A 21881-nucleotide genomic window follows, 5' to 3' on the forward strand; every position below is an offset into this window, starting at 1 on the left:
TGATGGGCAGAAGCTCTCACCCAATGACGCTGACCCAGGGGATCTTACCCAGGGCAGTTGCATGCAAGTGAAGTGGCCACCAGCTGTACTATTTCTCTAGCATTGAGTCTTTATTTTTCAGACACATGGAACTTAATCCAGTAGCCAGGGCCCTCAGCACTAGAGTTTTTAGAGGTACTTTAAAAAATAAATTTATTTTTATTTATTTATTTATTTAAAATGTGGACTGGAGTGATAGGACAGCGGGTAGGGCGTTTGCCTTGCACGCAGCCGACCAGGGTTCGATTTCTCTGTTCTTCTCGGAGATCCCGGCAAGCTACCTAGAGTCTCCTGCCCGCATGGCAAAGCCTGGCAAGCTCCCCGTGAACGTATGATATGCCAGAAACAGTAACAACAAGTCTTACAATGGAGATGTTACTGGTGCCTGCTCAAGCAAATCAATGAACAACGGAATGTGATTACAGTGCTATAGTGCTATTTAAAATGTTACCATTTTTGCTGAAAATAGACTATACACTGAACCTGATGCCTAGTTGATACCTCTATGTCAAACCACAACACCCAAAAGGAGAGAGAGAGAGAGCAAAAGGGAATGCCCTGCCACAGAATCGGGGTGGGTTAAAGGGTACAGGGTGGGGGTGGTGGGAGGGATGTTGGGACCATTGGTGGTGCAAAACAGACACCGGTGGAGGGATGGGTACTCAATCATTGTGTCTATGAAATGCAAGCATGAAAATTTGTAAGTCTGTAACTTTATCTCACAGTGATTCACTAATAAAAAATAAAATAAAACAAAATAAAATAAAATGTTCCATTTTTTGGGGGGTAAAAAAGTTACCATTTAAAAATTTTAATTAAATTTTTAATATTTTAATTGAATCACTGTGAGATAGCCCCTTAAAAAGCCCCTTACAATCCAAATCATGATTGGATTTCAGTCATACAATGTTCCAATACATTCACCAGTGTCCATTTCCCAGCACCAGTGTCCCCAGGTACCCTGCCCTCCCCTTATCCCCTGCCTGCCTCTATGGCAGGTACTTTTCTTCTCTCCCCCCTTCTCTCCTTTTGGACATCGTGGTTTGCAAATTTGATACTGAATGGTTATTAAGAACATCCCTTCCCTACTTTTAACCCTCAGCTCGTGTCCAGCGTGATCAATTCCTTCTATTATTGTCATATTGGTCTCTTTTTTATCTTACCTACCCTCAGCCCCACACACTTGTGGTTAGTTCTGACCATTGACCAGTCATCCTAAACCCTGTTTTTTCTGGCCATGGATATTCTTCTTCTACTATTGGTATTATACATATATTAATCTCTCAAATGAATGCAGTCATTCTATATCTGTCCCTTTCCTTCTGACTCATTTCACTCAGCATGATACTCTCCATGTTCATCCAAAAAATACGTTTGCTTTTATTTAAATGCCGTGATTTATAGTTTTCATAATACACTTGTTTCAGACACTAAGTGTTCCAGTACCATGAGTGCGACCTTTCCTCCACCAATGTCCCCAATTTTCTCCCAACTCCAACCTGCCCCCTTAGGCACCTGACACTTTTACTTTATGTTGTTTGCTCCAACGAGATGAAGGAAATTGCAAATAGAATGATCAGAAAGTAAATCAGTCAAATCCAGTTTGTGATTGCTCTATGATTTTTAACCTTGGAAACAAGGACACTAAAACCATTGAATACAATGTTATGAGATAGACCTATTCTCATTTACACAAGTAAGTTTTCAGCTCTGAAATTTAACAGATATTGCATTCAACTTTATTTTGTACTTCACTTCCTTTATGGTAATACTCATGCTTTACCTGTCATTAATAAAACTTAAAAATTTTTTCTGTACTAATATATTTCGGGGGTGGAGTGATAGCACACCGGTTGGGAGTTCGCCTTTCACTCGGCTGACCTGAGTTTGATTCCTCCACTTCTCTCAGAGAGCCCGGCAAGCTACTGAGAGTATCTCGCCTGCACGGCAGAGCCTGGCAAGCTACCCAATGCGTATTGGATATGCCAAAACAGTAACAATAAGTCGCTCAATGAGAGACGTTTCTTGTGCCTGCTCGAACAAATCGATGAGGAAAGGGATGACAGTGAATGTATTTTGGAGTTTCCATGAACTTATAGGTAAGGCCTATAATATGTAAGTCTCCCCCTACACTTTATATAAACACTGTGATTGACTAAGTTGTTCATGATGATTTTTTTGACTTTTAATTAATTATTTATTTTTTTATTCATGATGATTTGTTGAATGGAGATGTTACTGGTGCCCGCTTGAGCAAATAATTATGAACAATGGGAGGACAGTGCTACAGATGATTTGTTACAGGCTTTCACTATCCCAACACCAATCCCACCACCACTGTTTCCTTCCCTCCACCATTGTCTCCAATTTTTCAAGCATCCCTCAAGTCTGCCCTTGTTGCAGGCCCACAAGAATTTACTTTACATTGCTTGTTACTTGGCGGGAGCAATAGTACAGCGGGTAGGGAGTTTGCCTTGCACACGGCTGACCCCAGTTCGATCCCCGGCATCTCATATGGTCCCTGAAGCACCGCCAGCAATAATTCCTGAGTGCTAGAACCAGTAGTTACCTCTGAGTATCGTTGGTGTGACCCAAAAGGCCAAAAAAAAAATAGATTGCTTGTTTCTAATACATTGCTAAAGGAGTGATTAAAAGAAAAAAATCTGAGTTTGAAGAACCCTAATGCACAAGGATGTGAGAAACTGGTGTGAGTTTAGCCTCTGAGAGGCAGGAGAGTTGCTGGCGACAAAGTGGAAAGCGCAGGTTGTGCATCGCTCCTAAGACGTTCTCCAGGGGAGCTTGGGTAATTTTCCATTATTTTTTGTCGGCCCTGTGTCCTCCCCCAGGGAAATCTGGTGCAGGGTGGGGGGAGAACGTGCTAATGAGCAGCTTGGAGGCTAGAAGACCTGCCCCGCTCTGGGCCACTGGCCAGAGCAACCTCGTGTGCGGGGACACACTCATGGCTTCTGGAATCCTGACTCTGGTCCCGGGACCGATGCTGTACCCCAGCCTGCCGTCTCGTGTGGGGACTGAGACTCAACCCTGAACCAGAGTCCTGGGGACAGCCTGACTCTGACACAAAGTTCTGCTTCACAGGGACCCCAAGGTGAGTCTTCCCTCCCAGTGGACACTCTGATGGTCAAGCCAGGATGCCACAAGCATTGAGCTACTGCCAGTGAGAACCATACAGCCAAATTTTGTGCCCAGATGCCTGTGTGGTTGTCACAGAAAAATGACAACTTCCCAACAGAACGTGGGGAGTACAGAAAACAATCAGTAGAGGGATGGTTACTAAAATGAGAGTGAAAAATTATTTTAGACAATGAGACATACTTAGCTCACTTTCTATATTGACGGTAAAGCTCCCAAGTAGGGGTGTTGATTGCCAATAGCAATGAAAAATTTTTATTTTTATTAAACCACCAGGATTCACAAAGCCATTCCTTATACAGTTGTTCAGGCATTTGTTGTTCCAACACCGGCAGTATCTCCCTCTCTCATTGATGCCCCGTGTTTTCCTCCGTCCCTAACCTGCTTCTTCTTTTTTTTTAATGTTGTTTTCTTTTTGGGTCACATCCGGCGATGCAGAGGGGTCACTCCTGGCTCATGCACTCAGGAATTACTCCTGGTGTTCCTCGGGGGACCATATAGGATGCTGGGTTTTGAACTTGGGTTGGCTGTGTGCAAGGCAAACGCCCTACCCGCTGTGCTATCACTCCAGCCCTACTTCTTTTAAAAATTTTTTTCTTTAAAAAATTTTAATGATTCACTGTGAGATGCAGTTACAAGTTCTTATGTCTGAGTTACAATCACACAATGATCAAACACCTATCCCTCCACCAGTGCACATTCCCCACCACTAATATCCCCAGTACCCTCCCACCTTTCTCACCCTCCCTCTGCCTCTATGACAGACAATATTCCCCATATCCTCCCTCTCTAATTTTGGGCATTATGGTTTGCAACAACCTGTCTCTTTAGGCACAAGACAAATTGACTTAATGTTACTTGCTCCAACAAAACTTTTAGAAAGGCCAATAGAATGACCGGAAGCCAATATCCTTTTGTCACCTCCATTCATAAGATCTCAGTGTCTTTCTTTCACTCTGCTTTTCTCTCTTCTCTTTTTCGGGGGTCACATGTTCCTCAGGGCTTAGTCCTGGCTCTGTACTCTGGATTGCCGTTTGGTTTTGGGCTCTATGATCACTTGAGGTTCCAGGGATAAAATTCAGCCCAGCCCAAAGCATGGCACATGCCCTTGCATAGTACCATCTCTTTGGGCTCCCATTTCTTTTCTTTTTTTTTCTTTTTGGGTCACACCTGGCAATGCACTGGGGTTACTCCTCGCTCTGCAGTCAGAAATTACTCCTGGTGGTGATCAGGGAACCATGTGGTATGCTGGGAATCGAACCCGGGTCTGCTGAGTGCAAGGCAAACGCCCTACCCGCTACCGCTCCAGCCCCTGAGCTCCCATTTGGTGTGTATATCTGTGAAAAGAAAAATTAAGAATAGGACTGGAGAGGAAGAGACAGAGCCCATGTCAATCCTTCTATATTTCCCCTCCACGTTTCCATGTCTTGGAGTCCTTGGTGGTTTCTTTACAATGATTAGTTAATTGCTAAAAGTTGAAGTAGCCACACATTCTCTTAAGGTTTTCATCGTTATCTTTGGACTAAGCATCACCTTGAGGTTCCAGAGCCATACACTCTCCTATAAGGGCAACCTAGAAGCTGTGGATTACTTTACCCACACATCATTTTCCCTTAGTCCTAGGACCAGACCTGGCAATGCTTCGGTGTTACGCCTGGCTCTCCACTCAGGAATGCTTTGGGCTCTGCTCAGCCATGGATCAAAGTTTAGGAGCATGCAATGCAAATACTAACTCTCCACTCCACTTCCACATACATTTTATTTTTTATTTATTTATTTATTTTTCCTTTATGGATCACACCTGGCGATGCACAGGGGTTACTACTGGCTCTGCACTCAGGAATTACTCCTGGTGGTGCTTGGGGGACCCAATGGGATGCTGGGAATTGAACCTGGGTTGGCCGCGTGCAAGGCAATTGCCCACCTTCTCTGTATTTTCTTTCCCCTCGAAGCTGGTCTCACAGATGGATCCTCAGAACCTTACATGGGTCCCTGACTTTTTCCTCTTTGGACTCTCAGAAAACCCTGAATTTCAGATCTACATATTTGGGCTCTTCCTGTCCATGTACCTGATCACTGTGCTGGGGAACCTGCTCATCATCCTGGCCGTCAGCTCAGACCCCCACCTCCACACCCCCATGTACTTCTTCTTGTCCAACCTGTCCCTTGTGGACATCTGCTCCATCAGCACCACCGTCCCCAAGATGCTGCAGAACATCCAGACACACAGCAAAGCCATCACCTACGCAGGCTGCCTCACCCAGATGTACTTTTTCCTTCTCTTCACAGGCCTGGATGATTTCATCCTGGCTGTGATGGCCTATGACCGCTTTGTGGCCATCTGCCACCCCCTGCACTACCAGGTCATCATGAACCCCCGGCTGTGTGGGCTGCTGGTGCTGGTGTCCTGGGTCATCAGTCACCTGCATTCTTTGTTACAGAGCTTAATGGTCTCTCGTCTGTCCTTCTGCACGCACTTGGAAATCCCCCACTTTTTCTGTGAACTCAAACAGATGGTGCAGCTGGCCTGTTCGGACACGCTTCTGAACAACCTGGTGATGTATTTCACGGTTGTGATGCTGGGGGGTGGTCCCCTGGCTGGCATCCTTTACTCCTACTCTAAGATCGTCTCCTCCATCTGGAAAATCTCCTCAGCTCAGGGCAAGTTGAAAGCTTTCTCCACTTGTGCGTCTCACCTCTCTGTGGTCTCCTTGTTCTATGGCACAATCCTGGGTCTGTATCTGAGCTCTGCCGTGACCCAGGGCTCTCAGTCTAGTGCCATTCTCTCGGTGATGTACACAGTGGTCACTCCCATGCTGAACCCCTTCATCTACAGTCTCCGGAACAAAGACCTCATGGGGGCTCTGAAAGGACTTTTGCACAGAACTGCCCCAAAGGGTCTAGTAGTTCGGGTCTGAGGAATTTGTCTTTGATTGTAACTTCAGAGTTTCTGGTTCTGAGATGATGACCAGATTGAGGGGTCCCGGGTGCTTCTTCTGTGTAGTTGTTTTGTTGTGGTATTGGTGCACCCCAGGTTGTGCTCCAGACTGACTCCGGCTCTGTGCTCAGGGAGCAGTCCTTTAGGGCTCTGGGTCCATATGGGATGCTGGGCACATCAGCTAGAGTTGTATCTGCTAGAATTACAACCTGCATCAGCTAGAGTTGAAGTGGCAATGTTTCTTCTGTAAACAATTTCCTTCTTTCATCTATTTGTTCTCGACCTGGCATTCTTAATTCTTATGTGATTTCATTTTTGGTTTTGTATTTGGACCACACCCCCCAATAGTGCTTAGGGCTTAGTCATGTCTCTGCTCAGAGAAATCACTCCTGGTGGTTCCTGGGTGATATGGGATGCCTGTGATCAAACCTAGCTTATTATATGCAAGTCAAGCTCCTTACCTGCTGTTCTAGTCACACTGACCCACAACCGCATGCATTCTCTTTTATCTCTTTTTGTTTTTGCGGGGGTCACACCTAGCGATGCACAGGGCTTACTCCTGGCTCTGCATTCAGGAATTACTCCTGGTGGTGCTCAGGGGACCCTATGGGATGCTGGGAATCAAATCCAGGTAGGGCTCGTGCAAGGCAAATGCCCTATCTGCTATGCTATTGCTCCAGCCCCCAGTGCATTTCTTAAGAAAAATTTCTCTTAAAAGACCGGAGTGATAGTACAAAGGGTTGGACCCTTTCCTAGCATGCAGCCAATATGAGTTTGACCCCTGACACAGCATATGCACCCCTGAGTCTTGCCAGGAGTAATTCCTTTGTGTGAGCTAGGAGTAAGTCCTGATAATCTCTGAGTGCGGCCCAGAAACAAAGTAAAATAAAATAAATCAAAGAAGAAGAAGGAGGAGGAGAAGGTGGAGGAGGTGGATAAGTAGAAGGAGAAGGAGAAAGAGAAAGATAAGGAGAAAGATAAGGAGAAGGAAAAGAGGAAGAGAAGGAGAAAGAGAAGGAGGAGGAGAAATAGAAAGAGGGATAACGAGGAGAGAGAGAAAGAGAAGGATGAGGAGGAGGAGAAGGATGAGAAGAAAAAAAAAGAAGGAGAAGAAGGAGGAGGAGGAGGATGAGGATGATGATGAGGAGGAGCTAAAGGACATGTATAAAAGGAGGAAAAAGAAAAAGAGGAGGAGAAAAGGAGGAGAAGAAAAGGAGGAGGAGAAAAAGGATTTATCTTGAATGATGTGAGACCAGGTTATTAGTTTTTTTTTTTTTTTTGGTGTGGTGGGCACACAATTGGATTAGCTCTGGGGCTACTCTTGGCTCTGAACTCAAGGATAACTTCAGACCTGGGGAACCCTATGGGGTGGTGGGTATGGAACCTGGCCAGCCATTCAAAGGTAAGCACTCTCCCTGCTGTACTATCTCTCTGGCTCCATTTTTCACTAGCAGTCATGAGTTTACTACTAATAGGAAACATATTGCCTCTGGGAACAAGAAATATTTGTATGTTGAGAGCATAGGAAAATTTGAGATCATTGTCATTTTTGTGTCCTTCCTTTCTTCGTATATCACACAACTGTTCTTTCCAATGTTATTACATGGAATTAACAAGGCCTCAAGTTCATATGAAAGGCTGTGTGTGTGTGTGTGTGTGCACACGCACATGCACGCGTCTATGTGTGCTGATGCTGTGTTTAGCTACTTTTATTTCATAAGCGTCCTGTTTCTGTTGTTGGTCAAATACAGCCCTTCCCATATTGTTCTTTGTTTTTACTTTTGGGTCACTCTTGATGTTTCCTTCTGGTCTGAACTCAGAAATTACTCCTGGTCTGGACTGGGGGAGGGGGAAATCATCTGGATTTGCAGTTCTGGAAAGGAACCCGGTCAGCTTCATATATAGTAAATGCTCTACCTGCTGTGGTCTTGTTCGTCTTCCAAACTTTACTGCCGGCCACATGGAACTACCTGGTACCCAGGGCTGCTCTGCAGACCAGGATGTACCATGGAAACACCAGGAGAAGCTTCTGGGAAAGGCAATTCTCATCAGGAACTGGGGTTCCAGGATGGACATTGATGCATAATTTCCTGGTGATCTATCTACATATTAAAATTGGACAAGGGTATTTTTTTTGTTGTTGTTGTTGTTGGGCCATACCTGGATATGCTCAGGGCTTCCTCCTGACTTGGTAATCAAGGATTACTCCTGTCAGGGATTGGGGAAAACTGTGGGGTGCCAGGATGGACCCTGGGTGGACTGCATGCAGGTTAAGTGCCCTCCCTGCTGTACTATATCTGGCCCCAAATATGGTTCATTCTATAATCATGTATGTTCCTTTAATTTTCTATTTGCTAAGAGTTTTTGCCTCAAAGAAGTGAAATCATTTGAAGGTGGTTTCTGAGTTGAGTGGGGATGATGCCACAAGCTTATTCTCTGATTCTATCAATGGGCTTTATACAATGTATGAATTTACATTGGACAGACTCATTTTGTCAACAAATTTTGGTTCACATCTATACTCTTCAAGGATATTCATTGGAAAACTTTGGTCAGTCCTTTCTCCTCTGCATCACGGACCTTAGGTTTACTAACACCCATCACAGTGACTCTGAATAATATTTACTCCCGGGCATCTGTCATATTTACTTGACTAAGTATCCCTTAGTTCTTAGAACCCAAAGAAGGTTCTGATGGAGGACTGAATGGTCCCAAGGCAAGCTATAAGCTACTCTGGCATTGAATTAGGACTGGCCTAGTGCATAAAACTTATAAATTAAGAGCATGGCACGGACAAATTGTTATGACCCAAAGAGAAGTGATTGACAAGGACTCATGGGGTTAGAAAGGACTAATCTAGCCTGAGGATTATAGTCTGGGATCTATAGCAAGATGTCCCCACGAGCGCTACCCTATAAGCTTAATAATCTTTTTCTGTGTCCATACAAAATGACTAGAAAGATTATTAAGAAGTAAATTTTTTTTATTTAAATAAATTTATTTATTTTTAATTAATGAATCACCATGAGGGTACAGTTACGGATTTATACACATCTGTGCTTATGCTTCCCCCATACAAAGTTTGGGAACCCATCCCTTCACCAGTGCCCATATTCCACCACCAGTAAACTCAGCATCCCTCCCATCCTCCCCAATCCCATCTCCCCCCCCCACCCTGTCACTGTGGCAGGGCATTCCCTTCTGTTCTCTCCCTCTAATTAGCTATTGTGGTTTGCAATAAAGGTGTTGAGTGGCCACTGTGCTCAGTCTCTAGCCCTCATTCAGCCCGCAACTCCCTTTAAGAAGTAAATTTTTAAACAATATTTTTATTTTTTAATGAATTACTATGATGTTCAGTTACAGACTTATGAACTTTCATGATTATGTTTCAGTCATAAAGTGATCGAGTACCCATCCCTCTACCAGTGCCCATTTTCCCCCACTGATGTTCACAGTATCCCTCCCACCACCCCCACTCCATCCCCACCCCCCTCCTCTGTGGCAGGCACATTCCTTTTGGTTTTTTTTTATTAGTTTATTTTTAATTAGAGAGTCATCGTGAGGGTACAGTTACAGATCCATACATCTTTGTGCTCATGTTTCCCCCATACAAAGTTCGATAACCCATCCCTTCACCAGTGCCCATTCTCCACCACCAGTAAACCCAACATCCCTCCCCCCATCCCCAGTCCCGTCTCCCCCCACCCCACCCTGCCACTACGGCAGGGTATTCCCTTTTGTTCTCTCTCTCTGATTAGGTGTTGTGGTTTGCAATAAGGGTGTTGAGTGGCCATTGTGTTCAGTCTCTAGTCTGTATTTGGCCCACATCACCCTTCCCCCACATTTTACTTGGTGGACCCTTCCCTGAGTTACCCAGAATGAGAGACCAGCCTCCAAGCCATGGAGACAACCTCCTGGTACTTATTTCTACTATTACTGGGCGTTAGTCTCATAGTCTATTATTCTATATTCCACAGATGAGTGCAATCTTTCTATGTCTGTCTCTCTCTTTCTGACTCATTTCACTTAGCATGATACTTTCCATGTTGATCCACTTATAAGCAAACGTCATGACCTCATTTTTTTATTTTTAATTTAAATTTTATTGAATCACCATGTGGAGGGTTACATAGTTCTCAGGATTATGTCAGTTATACAATACTCAAACACCCTTCCCTTCACCTGTGCCCATATTCCATCACCAACCACCCCATTATACCTCCCGCCCCCTCCCGCCCCCCCAGTCCCCGCCCTTGTAAGTGATAAGTTTCACTTCGTTTACGCTTTATCTTGGTTACAGTCCATGTTTCAACACATAACTCACTATTGTTGCTAGGGTTTCCCCCCAAAAGAGAAAAGACAGTCCCACTGTCAAGGAAGCATTTGATGGCTCTCCATTGCTGAGAATGTAGAGATATTAAGTCCCGCTGTTTGTTACATAACTTTTCTATTTTTTCCCCCCTTCGTCCCGTGCCACCGAGATCACGCCTGTTTAGTAATAACCACGCTGCCTGACAAAGGGAAAACAAACCAAAAAAGATGGTTATTTCTCGTCATCAGCCGGCGTGGGGCTCTGGCTTAGTTGATAGTCTGGTAGAATGTCTGCAAGCAGTTTCTGGAACCAAAAGTAAAACACTGGTATCGGCCCCGGCTCGAGATTCCACCAGCGTCCCCCTGTTCCAAGTACATAATAATTTATTCCCTTGTGTCCCATTCCCACGCCACCAGGTCTGTGTCAGCTTAATGGACATCATACTATGGTTAACGCCACGCCACGTTTCTTCCCGAGAAAGAAGGATATTTCTTCTCAGCCAGCGTGGGGATATGGCTTAGTTCAGTCTATAGAGATGGCTACCACTTTGGTAGCCTTCAATATTTCAGCAAAAGACTTACTATTCTTGTTAGGATTTCCCACCAAAGTCCGACCTGTTAAAAGGGAACCATTTCATATTGGTGATGATTAAATGACAATAGGTTGTGCGGCCATGGCAGCGGCCTCGCGGCTTTGAATTTCTGTATAAAGTCCAGGGAAAGTACAGCCAGAAATTATACGTCGCTACAAACTTTAACCCTATTATGGTCCCCCCAAAGTCCAACCCATTACAAAGGAACCATTTCATATTGCTGATGATTAGATGACATTAGGCTGCCGAGGCCGCGCGGTTTTGGGTTTCTATATAAAGTCCAGGGAAAATTCTGCCTAAAATTCTATCGCTACAATCTTTTACCCTTCAACAAAAAACTTAGTACTATTGTTTGGAGTTTCCCCCCATGTTAGGCCCTGCCAAAAAGGAACATTTACACGTTGCTGACAATCAAGAGATATTAGGACGCGCGGCTGCTACCGCAGCCGCGCGGTTTTGGATTTCTATATGAAGTCCAGGGAAAATTCTTTTGGTAATTGCATCACTCGCTGGCAGCACCTGGGCCAGAAGCTCCAAGCACACAGTTTGGAGGCATTTTGGAGGCGCCGCTCGTGTCCAAAGTGGTTCAGTTGCCTCCGGGGTCGATCTCGCTCGGGGCCGGAAAGGAGCGTCCCCACATGGCTCTGTGCTTAAATGTCGGCCGGCACAGGGCGGATCCGGAAGTCCCGCCCATCGGCTTTCCCGGGCTTCCTGTAGAGTCTAAAAACCGGCTACTGCCTCGCTGAGTTCAAAAAGAAAGAGTTGAGAGAGAAAAGACCATACCCTGCCGGCAGCGCCTGGGCCAGAGGCTCCGAGCACACAGTTTGGAGGCATTTTGGGGGCGCCACTCGTGTCCAAAGTGGTTCAGTTGCCTCCGGGGTCGATCTCGCGCAGGGCCGGAAAGCATGACCTCATTTTTTCTAACAGCTGCATAGTATTCCATTGTATAGATGTACCAGATTTTTTTCAACCAGTCATCTGTTCTAGGGCACTCGGGTTTTTTTCCAGATTCTGGCTATTGTAAACAGTGCTGCGGTGAACATATAAGTGCATATGTCACTTCGACTATACTTTTTGGCTTTTCTGGGATATATTCCCAGCAGTGGTATTGCTGGGTCAAATGGGAGCTCAACCTCTAGTTTTTTGAGAATCGTCCATACTGTTTTCCAAAAGGGCTGAACTAGCCGGCATTCCCACCAGCAGTGTAGAAGGGTCCCTTTCTCCCCACATCCTCTCCAACAGAGGTTGCTTTTGTTCTTTTGGATGTGTGCTAGTCTCTGTGGTGTGAGGTGGTATCTCATGGTTGTTTTGATCTGCATCTCTCTGACGATTAGTGATGTAGAGCATTTTTTCATGTGCCTTTTGGCCATTCGTATCTCTTCCTTGGTAAAGTTTCTGTTCATTTCTTCGCCCCATTTTTTGATGGGGTTGGATGTTTTCTTCTTGTAGAGTTCAACCAGTGCTTTATATACCATTGATATTAACCCCTTATCTGATGGGTATTGTGTAAATGTCCTTTCCCATTCTGTAGATAGTCTTTGTATTCTGGTCACTGTATCTTTTGCGGTGCAGAAGCTTTTTAGTTTAATGTAGTCCCATTTGTTGATCTCTGTTTTTACTAGATTGTTTAGTTCCGTGTCATCTTTGAAGATACCTTTATCTTCAATATCGTAAAGGGTTTTGCCGACCTTGTCTTCAATGTACCTTATGGTTTGTGGTCTGATGTTGAGGTCTTTAATCCATTTTGATCTGACTTTTGTGCATGGTGTCAGGTCGAGTTCTAAGCCCATTTTTTTTGCATGTGGTTGTCCAGTGGCACCTTCCTTTTGAATCTCTCTCTCCTTTTGGGTGTCATGGTTTGCAATGTAGGTAGTAAGTGGCCATCATGTTTGGTCCATAGTCTGCTTTCAGCACACATCTCCCATCCTGAGCGAGCCCTCCAAGCATCATGCACTTAGTGGTCCTTTCTCTATCCCAGCTGCCTTTTCCCCTGCATGGGAGGTTGGCTTCCAAGCCATGGAGTAATCCTCCTGGCCCTTACATTTATTATCTTTGGGTGTTAGTCTCCCATTCTGTTAAGATGATTGTTTATGGACTAAGGAAAGGAGAAGTATGGCCTTAGATGAAATTCTGCCCTTGAGCAGATCTCCTAGCAGGATGAGATCTTGGTCTTAGAAGAAACTTCCCTGGAAGGAAGGGCTTTTATATGTTGACTATGCTATCTGACCTATGTATAATTGCTACCCCCAACCCGTCATGATTGGCCTGATAGCTAAGGCTGTGAGAGTGGGCACAAAGGGGATATGGGCAGTGGGTGAGGCTTGAAGGAAGAAGAGGAAGGTGAGATTGGAATAAATGGCAATTGATCACCAACTAGCCTGGCTCGTGTCTCCTCCTTTCGTCCATCGCTGTTCGCCATCTGCGGTAGGGAAGGTGGCCTGAGGACTGAATGCTCCGGTGAGCACCCACACTCTTTTGAACACACACAGATATTGGCCCCTGGTTGATTGTTCTGTGCACTGCTCGTATGGTAACAATAGCAGAATGATACGATGCCTTTGGGTTTAGAGCTTAAGAATGTTCTGTCTTCACTAACTCCATCGAAGTGTTGGAGAACTGTTGTTAGCATCGAATCTTTTATTTGTTTTATTTTCTTGGCCACCCCAGGCAATGCTCAGGGGTTCCTCCTGGTTCAGCACTTATCTGGCTGTGCTCGAGAGACCCTAGGGGATGCTGGGACTCGAACCCAGGTGGGCTGCCTTAAGCAAATGCCCTCCCTGCTGTCCTCTCTTCCGGCTCCTACCATTGAGAGTTTACAAAAAACGTCCAGCAGAATTCACCCCTAATGTTACCTGTCCAGGGGACATTTGGAGACAGTTAATTTCTTTTCACAGTTAATTGAATCACAGTGAGATACACAGTTACATGACTGCGTTGTAGTCATACAATGTTCCAACACCTCTTTCTTCACCAGTGTAATTTCCCACCACCAATGTCCCCCATTTCCCTCTCGCCTCCTTCCCCCATCCTGCCTCTGTGACAGGCACTTTTCCTCTCTCTCTCTCTCTCTCTCTCTCTCTCTCTCTCCCTGTCCCTCCCTCTCTCCCTCAAATTCTCTCTCCTTTTAAGCATTATGGATTGCAACATAGATACTAAAATGTTATCACGTACATCCCTTTACCTACTTCCAACCCTCAGTTCCTTTCCAGAGTAATAATTTCTAACTATTGGAGACAGAACCCAGGTCAGCCACACGCAAAGCAAGTGCCTGCCTTGCTGTCCTAATGCCTTGGCACCGGCTCCATTCTATTTTTATTTTGGGTGGGAAAATTTGGGAAATATCTCTTCAGACTCTATGGATTAAACAAAACTCAATTTTTTATGGGACCAAATCCAGTTTTTCTTTTGTTTTGGGGCCACAATCGGTGATGTTCAGGGGTCACTCTTGGCTGTACTCTGGTGGGGCCCCTGGGGAGACCCTCTGGGAATGCCGGGGATCAAACCCTGGGTCAGCTGCAAGCATGAAAAACAGCCTCTTCGCTCCCTATAATTCTGGCTCTTTATGTTTTCTTAAAATATAAGGTACAGTTCTGGACCAACAGCACAGTGGCTAGGGCATTTACCTTGCATACTGCCAACCAGGGATCAATCCCCAGTGTCCCATATGGTCCCCCTGAGCACCACCAGTAGAAATTCCTGAGTGCAGAGCCAGGACTAACCCTTGTGCATCACCAGGTATGACCCAAAAAGCCTATATATATATATATATATATATATATATATATATATGTGTGTGTGTGTGTGTGTGTGTGTGTGTGTGTGTGTGTGTGTGTGTGTATAAGTACTGTTGCACTGTAGCACTGTTGTCCCATTATTCATCGATTTGCTCGAGCAGGCACCAGTAACATCTCCATTGTGAGACTTGTTACTGTTTTTGGCATATTGAATGTGCCACGGGGAGCTTGCCAGGCTCTGCTGTGTGAGCGGGATACTCTCGGTAGCTTGCTGGGCTCTCGGAGAGAGGCAGAGGAATGGAACCCCGGTCGGCCACGTGCAAGGCTAATGCCCTACCTGCTGTGCTATCACTTCATATCAGATGGAGCGATGGATAAGTACAAAATGAAATTTTCATTTGCTTTCCCAGGAGAATGGTCATGACTCGTTCTTCCTTTCCAGAAGGAGATGAAGCTAGCAGCCCTGTCTCTGCCATAGCGGACAAATGGCCTGGGAACCCTCTTTGTTCCAGTGTGAAATTCATTGTGCGATCATTGAGAGCGATTGAAAGTCATGGAGAGCCAACGGGAGATTAGAAGAACTTTATTTCATCACCATGGGCTAACGGATCATAATGGGCGGGAGCTCTCACCCCCTGACGCTGACCCAGGGGATCTTACCCAGGGCAGTTGCATGCAAGTGAAGTGGCCACCAGCTGTACTATTTCTCTAGCACTGAGTCTTTATTTTTCAGACACATGGAACCTAATTCATTTGCCAGGACACTCAGCATTAGCGTTTGTAGAAATTCTTTAAAAAATTTTAATTTTAATTAATTTATTTAAAATGTGGACAGGACCAGACAAGCTCCGGAGCAGCCGCACATGAAACAGCTCCTCTGCTCTTTAAAGACTATGATCCTAGAGGGCTACTAAAAGTGGTTAGTACACTTTTTTTTTTTTTTTTACTTTTTGGGTCACACCTGGCGATGCACAGGGGTTACTCCTGGCTCTGCACTCAGGAATTACCCCTGGCCGTGCTCAGGGGACCATATGGGATGCTGGGATTCGAACCCGGGTCCGCCGCGTGCAAGGCAAACGCCCTACCCGCTGTGCTATCGCTGCAGCCCCTGGTTAGTACACTTTTGGCACCCAGCGGCTTCTTATAGAAATGCATCTAGACTGTGAACTGAGCTACAACTCCATGCCATTTTCCCTCCGGGAGGGGAAAGGTTTTTCTCTCTCCACCTTTCCTTTTGGAGGGGGTGGTGGCAGCGGTGGTGGCGGCGGCATCCACTACCTAGAGGTATGAGCTCGCAGTGACGTGGCACAGCAGATCTTGGGATGGGGTGCTACCGGCACGCTCTCCGCCCAGACGAGATCCGGATCAGCCGCACACGAAACTGTGAATTGAGCTAAAATAAACTGTCGCGGCCGCCCGAGCTCATATATTCTTCACTATCAGCAATGGAAAATAAATGATCAAGAAATCAAACCTTTTCAGCAGGTTTGATTGTTGGGGAAAATTCGAAATAATAATAATTTTCTGTTGAAATGTTGAATGTATTCAAAGTATAGAGAGAATAAAGTGAAGATCATTAGCCACACAGGTGCGGGGGGTGGGAAGGGGAGGTATACTGGGGTTCTTGGTGGTGGAACATGCGCACTGGTAAAGGGATGGGGATCTGATCATTGAGTGACTGAGACTTGAACCTGAAAGCTTTGTAACTTTCCTCACGGTGATTCAATAAAAAAATAAAAATTAAAAAAAAATGAACAGCAGTGATAGCACAGCAGTTAGGGCGTTTGCCTTGCACGTGGCCGACCCCTGTTTAATTTCTCTGTCCCGCTGGGAGAGCCTGGCAAGCTACCTAGAGTATCCTGCCTGCACAGAAGAGCCTTGCAAGCTCCCCGTGCTGTATTTCATGTGCCCAAAACAGCAATAACAAGTCTCACAATGAAGACGTTACTGGTGGCCACTTGAGTTGCAGGCTAACAAGAATTTAGATTGCTTGTTACTTGGCAGGAGCAATAGTACAGCGAGTAGGGAGTTTGCCTTGCACATGGCTGACCCCAGTTCGATCCCCGCCATCCCATGTGGTCCCCCAAGCACCGCCAGGAATAATTCCTAAGTGCTAGAGCCAGTAGTAACCTCTGAGTATCATTGGTGTGATCCAAAACGCCAAAAAAAAAAAAATAGATTACATAGCTCATGGAGTGATTAAAAAAAATCTGAAGGACTGGTCAATGGTGAAAGCTTGCAACAAGTGTGTGTGTCGGGGTGAAAAGGGCACTTAGGATAGAGAACAGACCAGTATGACAATAATAGTTAAAAATGGTTACACGGGGCTGGATCGATAGCACAGCGGGTAGGGCGTTTGCCTTGCACGCGGCCGACCTGGGTTTGATTCCCAGCATCCCATATGGTCCCCCAGCACTGCCAGGAGTAATTCCTGAGTGCAGAGCCAGGAGTAACCCCTGTGCGCTCCTGGGTGTGACCTAAAAAGCGAAAAACAAACACAAAAACAAAAAAAAATGATTACACTTGGGGGGCTGGACTGATAGCACAGCCAGTAGAGCATTTGACTTGCACGTGACTGACTTGGGTTCGATTCCCAGCATCCCATATGGTCCCCCAAGCACTTCCAGGACTAATTCCTGAGTGCAGAGCTTGTGCATCAACGGGTGTGACCCAAAAAAGCAAAAAAAAAAATTCTAAAAATTTCACACTCTGGACAAGAGCTGAGTGTTGAAAGTAGGTAAAAGAATATATCTGATAACTTTTCAGTACCTGTATTGCAAACCATTATGCAAAGAGAGACAGAGAGAGAGAAAGCAAGAAAGAGAGAGAGAGAGAGAGAGAGAGAGAGAGAGAGAGAGAGAGAGAGAGAGAGAGAGAGAGAGAGAGAAGAAAGAGCAGGTAGGGGAGGGAACCTGGGGACATTTGTGGTGGGAAATGTATACTGGCGAAGAAATGGGTCTTGGAATATTATATAATTGAAACCCAATCATGAACAACCTTGTAGCTGTGTATCTCACTTTGATTCAATAAAAAATTTTAAATAAAAAAATCTGAGTTTGAAGAACCCTAATGCACAAGGATGTGAGAAAGTGGTGTGAGTTTAGCCTCTGAGAGGCAGGAGAATTGCTGGGGACAAAGTGGAATGATCAGATTGTGCATTGCCCCAAAGACGTTCTCCAGGGAAGCTAGGGTAATTTTCCATTATTTCTGCCGGCCCTGCATCCTCCCCTAGGGAAATCTGGTGCAGGGCGGTGGTGGTGGTGGGGAGACCGTGCTAATGAGCGGCTCCGAGTCTAGAATACCTGCCCTGCTCTGGGCCACTGGCCAGAGCAACCTGGTGTGCCGGGAAGCACTCATGGCTTCTGGAATCCTGACTCTGGTCCCGGGACTGGTGCTGCAGGAAGGAGCAGTCTGGTTGCGCCCACGGCCAGCGGCACGTTCTCTCCTCAGCCCCTCCAGGCGGGGTGCTGTACCCCAGCCTGCCGTCTCGTGTGGGGACTGAGACTCAACCCCCAACCAGACTTGGGGGCAGCTTGACTCTGACACAAAGTTCTGCTTCGCAGGGACCCCAAGGTGAGTCTTTCCTCCCAGTTGGCACTCTGATGGTCTAGCCAGGATGCCACAAGCATTGAGCTACTGCCAGTGAAAACCATACAGCCAAATTTTGTGTCTAGATGCCTGTGTGGTTGTCACGGAAAAATGACAATAGAAAACAATCAGAGGAGGGATGGATACTGGCATGAGAGTGAAAAATTGTTTTAGACAATGAGATATACTTAGCTCACTTTCTATATAGATGGCCAAGCTCCCAACCAGGGGTGTTGTTTGCCAATAGCAATTAAAAGCATTTATTTTTAAAAACCAGCAGAATTCGAAAAGCCATTGTTATACAGCTGTTTCAGGCATTTGGTGTTCTAGCATGGGAAGTGTCTCCTTCCCTCACCGATGCCCCATGTTTTCCTTTGTCCCTAACCTGCCTCTTTATTATTTTTAATTTTTAGTTTTTAAGTTTTATTGATTCACTGAGATACAGTTACAAGTTTTCATGTCTAAGTTACAATCACACAATGATCAAACACCTATCCCTCCACCAGTGCACATTCCCCACCACCAATATTCCCAGTAACCCCCCACCTTTCTCACCTTCCCCTGCCTCCATGACAGACAATATCCCCCATATCCTCCCTCTCTACTTTTGCACATTATGGTTTGCAACAACCTGCCTCTTTAGGCACAAGACAAATTGACTTAATGTTACTTGCTCCAACAAAACTTTTAGAAATGGCCAATAGAATGACCGGAAGCCAATATCCTTTTGTCACCTCCATTCATAAGATCTCAGTGTCTTTTCTTTCACTCTACCTTTCTCTTTTCTCTTTTTAAGGGGGGCACATGTTCCTCAGGGCTTAGTCCCGGCTCTGCACTCTGGAATCCCGTTTGGTTGTGGGCTCTACAACCACACGGGGTTCCAGGGATTGAACTCAGCCCAGCCCAATGCATGGCACATGCCCTTGCATCGAACCATCTCTCTGGGATCTCGTTCGATGTGTATTTCTATGAAAACAAAAATGAATAGGACTGGAGAGGAAGAGACAGAGCATATGTCAATCCTTCTATATTTCCCCTCCACGTTTCCATGTCTTAGAGTCCTTGGTGGTTTCTTTGAGTGTTTGTGATTAGTTAATTTCTAAAAGTCGCAGTAGCCACACATTCTCTTAAGGTTTTCATTGTTATCTTTGGACTAAGCATCACCTTGAGGTTCCAGAGCCATACACTCTCCTATAAGGGCAACCTAGACGCTGTGGATTACTTTACCCACACATCATTTTCCCTTTGTCCTAGGACCAGACCTGGCAATGATTCGGTGTTACGCCTGGCTCTCCACTCAGGAATGCTTTGGGCTCTGCTCAGCCATGGATCAAAGTTTAGGAGCATGCAATGCAAATACTAACTCTCCACTCCCCTTCCACATACATTTTATTATTTATTTATTTATTTATTTATTTTTGCTTTATGGGTCAAACCCAGTGATGCTCAGGGGTTACTACTGGCTCTGCACTCAGGAAATACTCCCGGCGGTGCTTGGGGGACCGTATGGGATTCTGGGAATTGAACCTGGGTCAGCCGCGTGCAAGGCAAATGCCCACCTTCTCTGTATTTTCTTTCCCCTCGAAGCTGGTCTCAAACATGGATCCTCGGAACCTTACATGTGTCCCCGACTTTTTCCTCTTGGGACTGTCAGAGGACCCTGAATTGCAGATCTACATATTTGGGCTCTTCCTGTCCATGTACCTGGTCTGCGTGCTGGGGAACCTGCTCATCATCCTGGCCGTCAGCTCAGACCCCCACCTCCACACCCCCATGTACTTCTTCCTGTCCAACCTGTCTCTAGTGGACATCTGCTCCATCACCACCACCGTCCCCAAGATGCTGCAGAACATCCAGACACACAGCAAAGTCATCACCTACGCAGGCTGTCTCACCCAGATGTACTTTTTCATCCTCTTCACAGGCCTGGATGATTTCATCCTGACTGTGATGGCCTATGATCGCTTTGTGGCCATCTGCCACCCCCTTCATTATACAGTCATCATGAACCCCCGGCTGTGTGGGCTGCTGGTGCTGGTGTCCTGGGTCATCAGTCACCTGCATTCTTTGTTACAGAGCTTAATGGTCTCTCGTCTGTCCTTCTGCACGCACTTGGAAATCCCCCACTTTTTCTGTGAACTCAAACAGATGGTGCAGCTGGTCTGTTCGGACACGCTTCTGAACAACCTGGTAATGTATTTCACGGTTGTGATGCTGGGGGGCGGTCCCCTGGCTGGCATCCTTTACTCCTACTCTAAGATCATCTCCTCCATCTGGAAAATTTCCTCAGCTCAAGGGAGATTGAAAGCTTTCTCCACCTGTGCGTCTCACCTCTCTGTGGTCTCTTTGTTCTATGGCACAGCCGTGGGTCTGTATCTGAGCTCTGCCGTGACCCAGGGCTCTCAGTCCAGTGCCATTCTCTCGGTGATGTACACGGTGGTCACCCCCATGCTGAACCCCTTCATCTACAGTCTCCGGAACAAAGACCTCATGGGGGCTCTGAAATGTCTTTTGCACAGAACTGCCCCAAAGGGTCTAGTAGTTCGGGTCTGAGGAATTTGTCTTTGATTCTAACTTCAGAGTTTCTGGTTCTGAGATTATGACCAGATTGAGGGGTCCCGGGTGCTTCTTCTGTGTAGTTGTTTTGTTGTGGTGGTTTTGGTGCACCCCACGTTGTGCTCCGGATTGACTCTGGCTCTGTGCTCAGGGAGCAGTCCTTGAGGGCTCTGGGTCCATATGGGATGCCGGGCATATCAGCTAGAGTTGTTTCAGCAAGAGTTACAACCTGCATCAGCTAGAGTTGAAGTGGCAATGTTCCTTCTGTGAACATTTTCCTTCTTACACCTATTTGTTTTCGACCTGGCATTCTTAATTCTTATGTGATTTCATTTTTGGTTTTGTATTTGGACCACACCCCCCAATAGTGCTTAGGGCTTAGTCATGGCTCTGCTCAGAGAAATCACTCCTGTTGGTTCCTGGGTGATATGGGATGCTTGTGATCAAACCTAGCTTATTATATGCAAGTCAAACTCCTTACCTGCTGTTCTAGTCACACTGACCCACAACCGCATGCATTCTTTTTTTTTTTTTGAGGGGGTCACACCTAGCAATGTACAGGGCTTACTCCTGGTTCTGCACTCAGGAATTACTCCTGGTGGTGCTCAGGGAAGCCTATGGAATGCTGGGAATCAAACCCGGGTAGGGCTCGTGCAAGGCAAATGCCCTACCTGCTATGCTATTGCTCTAGCCCCCAGGGCATTTCTTAAGAAATATTTCTCTTAAAAGACCGGAGTGATAGTTCAAAGGGTTGGACGCTTGCCTAGCATGCAGCCAACATGAGTTTGACCCCTGATTCAGCATATGCACCCCTGACTCTTGCCAGGAGTAATTCCTTTGTGTGAGCTAGGAGTAAGTCCTGATACTCACTTGGTGTGTCCCAGAAACAAAGTAAAATAAAATAAATCAAAGAAGAAGAAGGAGGAGTAGGAGAAGTTGGATAAGTAGAAGGAGAAGGAGAAAGAGAAGGAG

The 21881-nt window shown here is 45.9% G+C and overlaps 2 protein-coding genes across 2 annotated transcripts; both read left to right on the top strand.

The window, feature by feature from the left end:
• Positions 1–5153: 5153 nt before the first annotated feature.
• LOC101545168 (olfactory receptor 7A10-like) lies at positions 5154–6107 on the top strand. The gene has a single exon (XM_055124706.1). The coding sequence runs from the start codon at positions 5154–5156 to the stop codon at positions 6105–6107; it is 954 nt and encodes a 317-aa protein (XP_054980681.1).
• Positions 6108–19952: 13845 nt separating this feature from the next.
• Positions 19953–20906, top strand: LOC101545431 (olfactory receptor 7A10-like). Its single transcript, XM_004614958.3, has one exon. The coding sequence runs from the start codon at positions 19953–19955 to the stop codon at positions 20904–20906; it is 954 nt and encodes a 317-aa protein (XP_004615015.3).
• The last annotated feature ends 975 nt before the right edge of the window (positions 20907–21881 follow it).

The sequence above is a fragment of the Sorex araneus genome, chromosome 2 (genome assembly GCF_027595985.1).
Source record: "Sorex araneus isolate mSorAra2 chromosome 2, mSorAra2.pri, whole genome shotgun sequence".
NCBI classification, from domain to species: Eukaryota; Metazoa; Chordata; class Mammalia; order Eulipotyphla; family Soricidae; genus Sorex; species Sorex araneus.

Coding starts and splice junctions, on each gene's coding strand:
- LOC101545168 (XM_055124706.1), top strand. CDS start 5,154: ATGGATCCTCAGAACCTTACATGGGTCCCTGACTTTTTCCTCTTTGGA.
- LOC101545431 (XM_004614958.3), top strand. CDS start 19,953: ATGGATCCTCGGAACCTTACATGTGTCCCCGACTTTTTCCTCTTGGGA.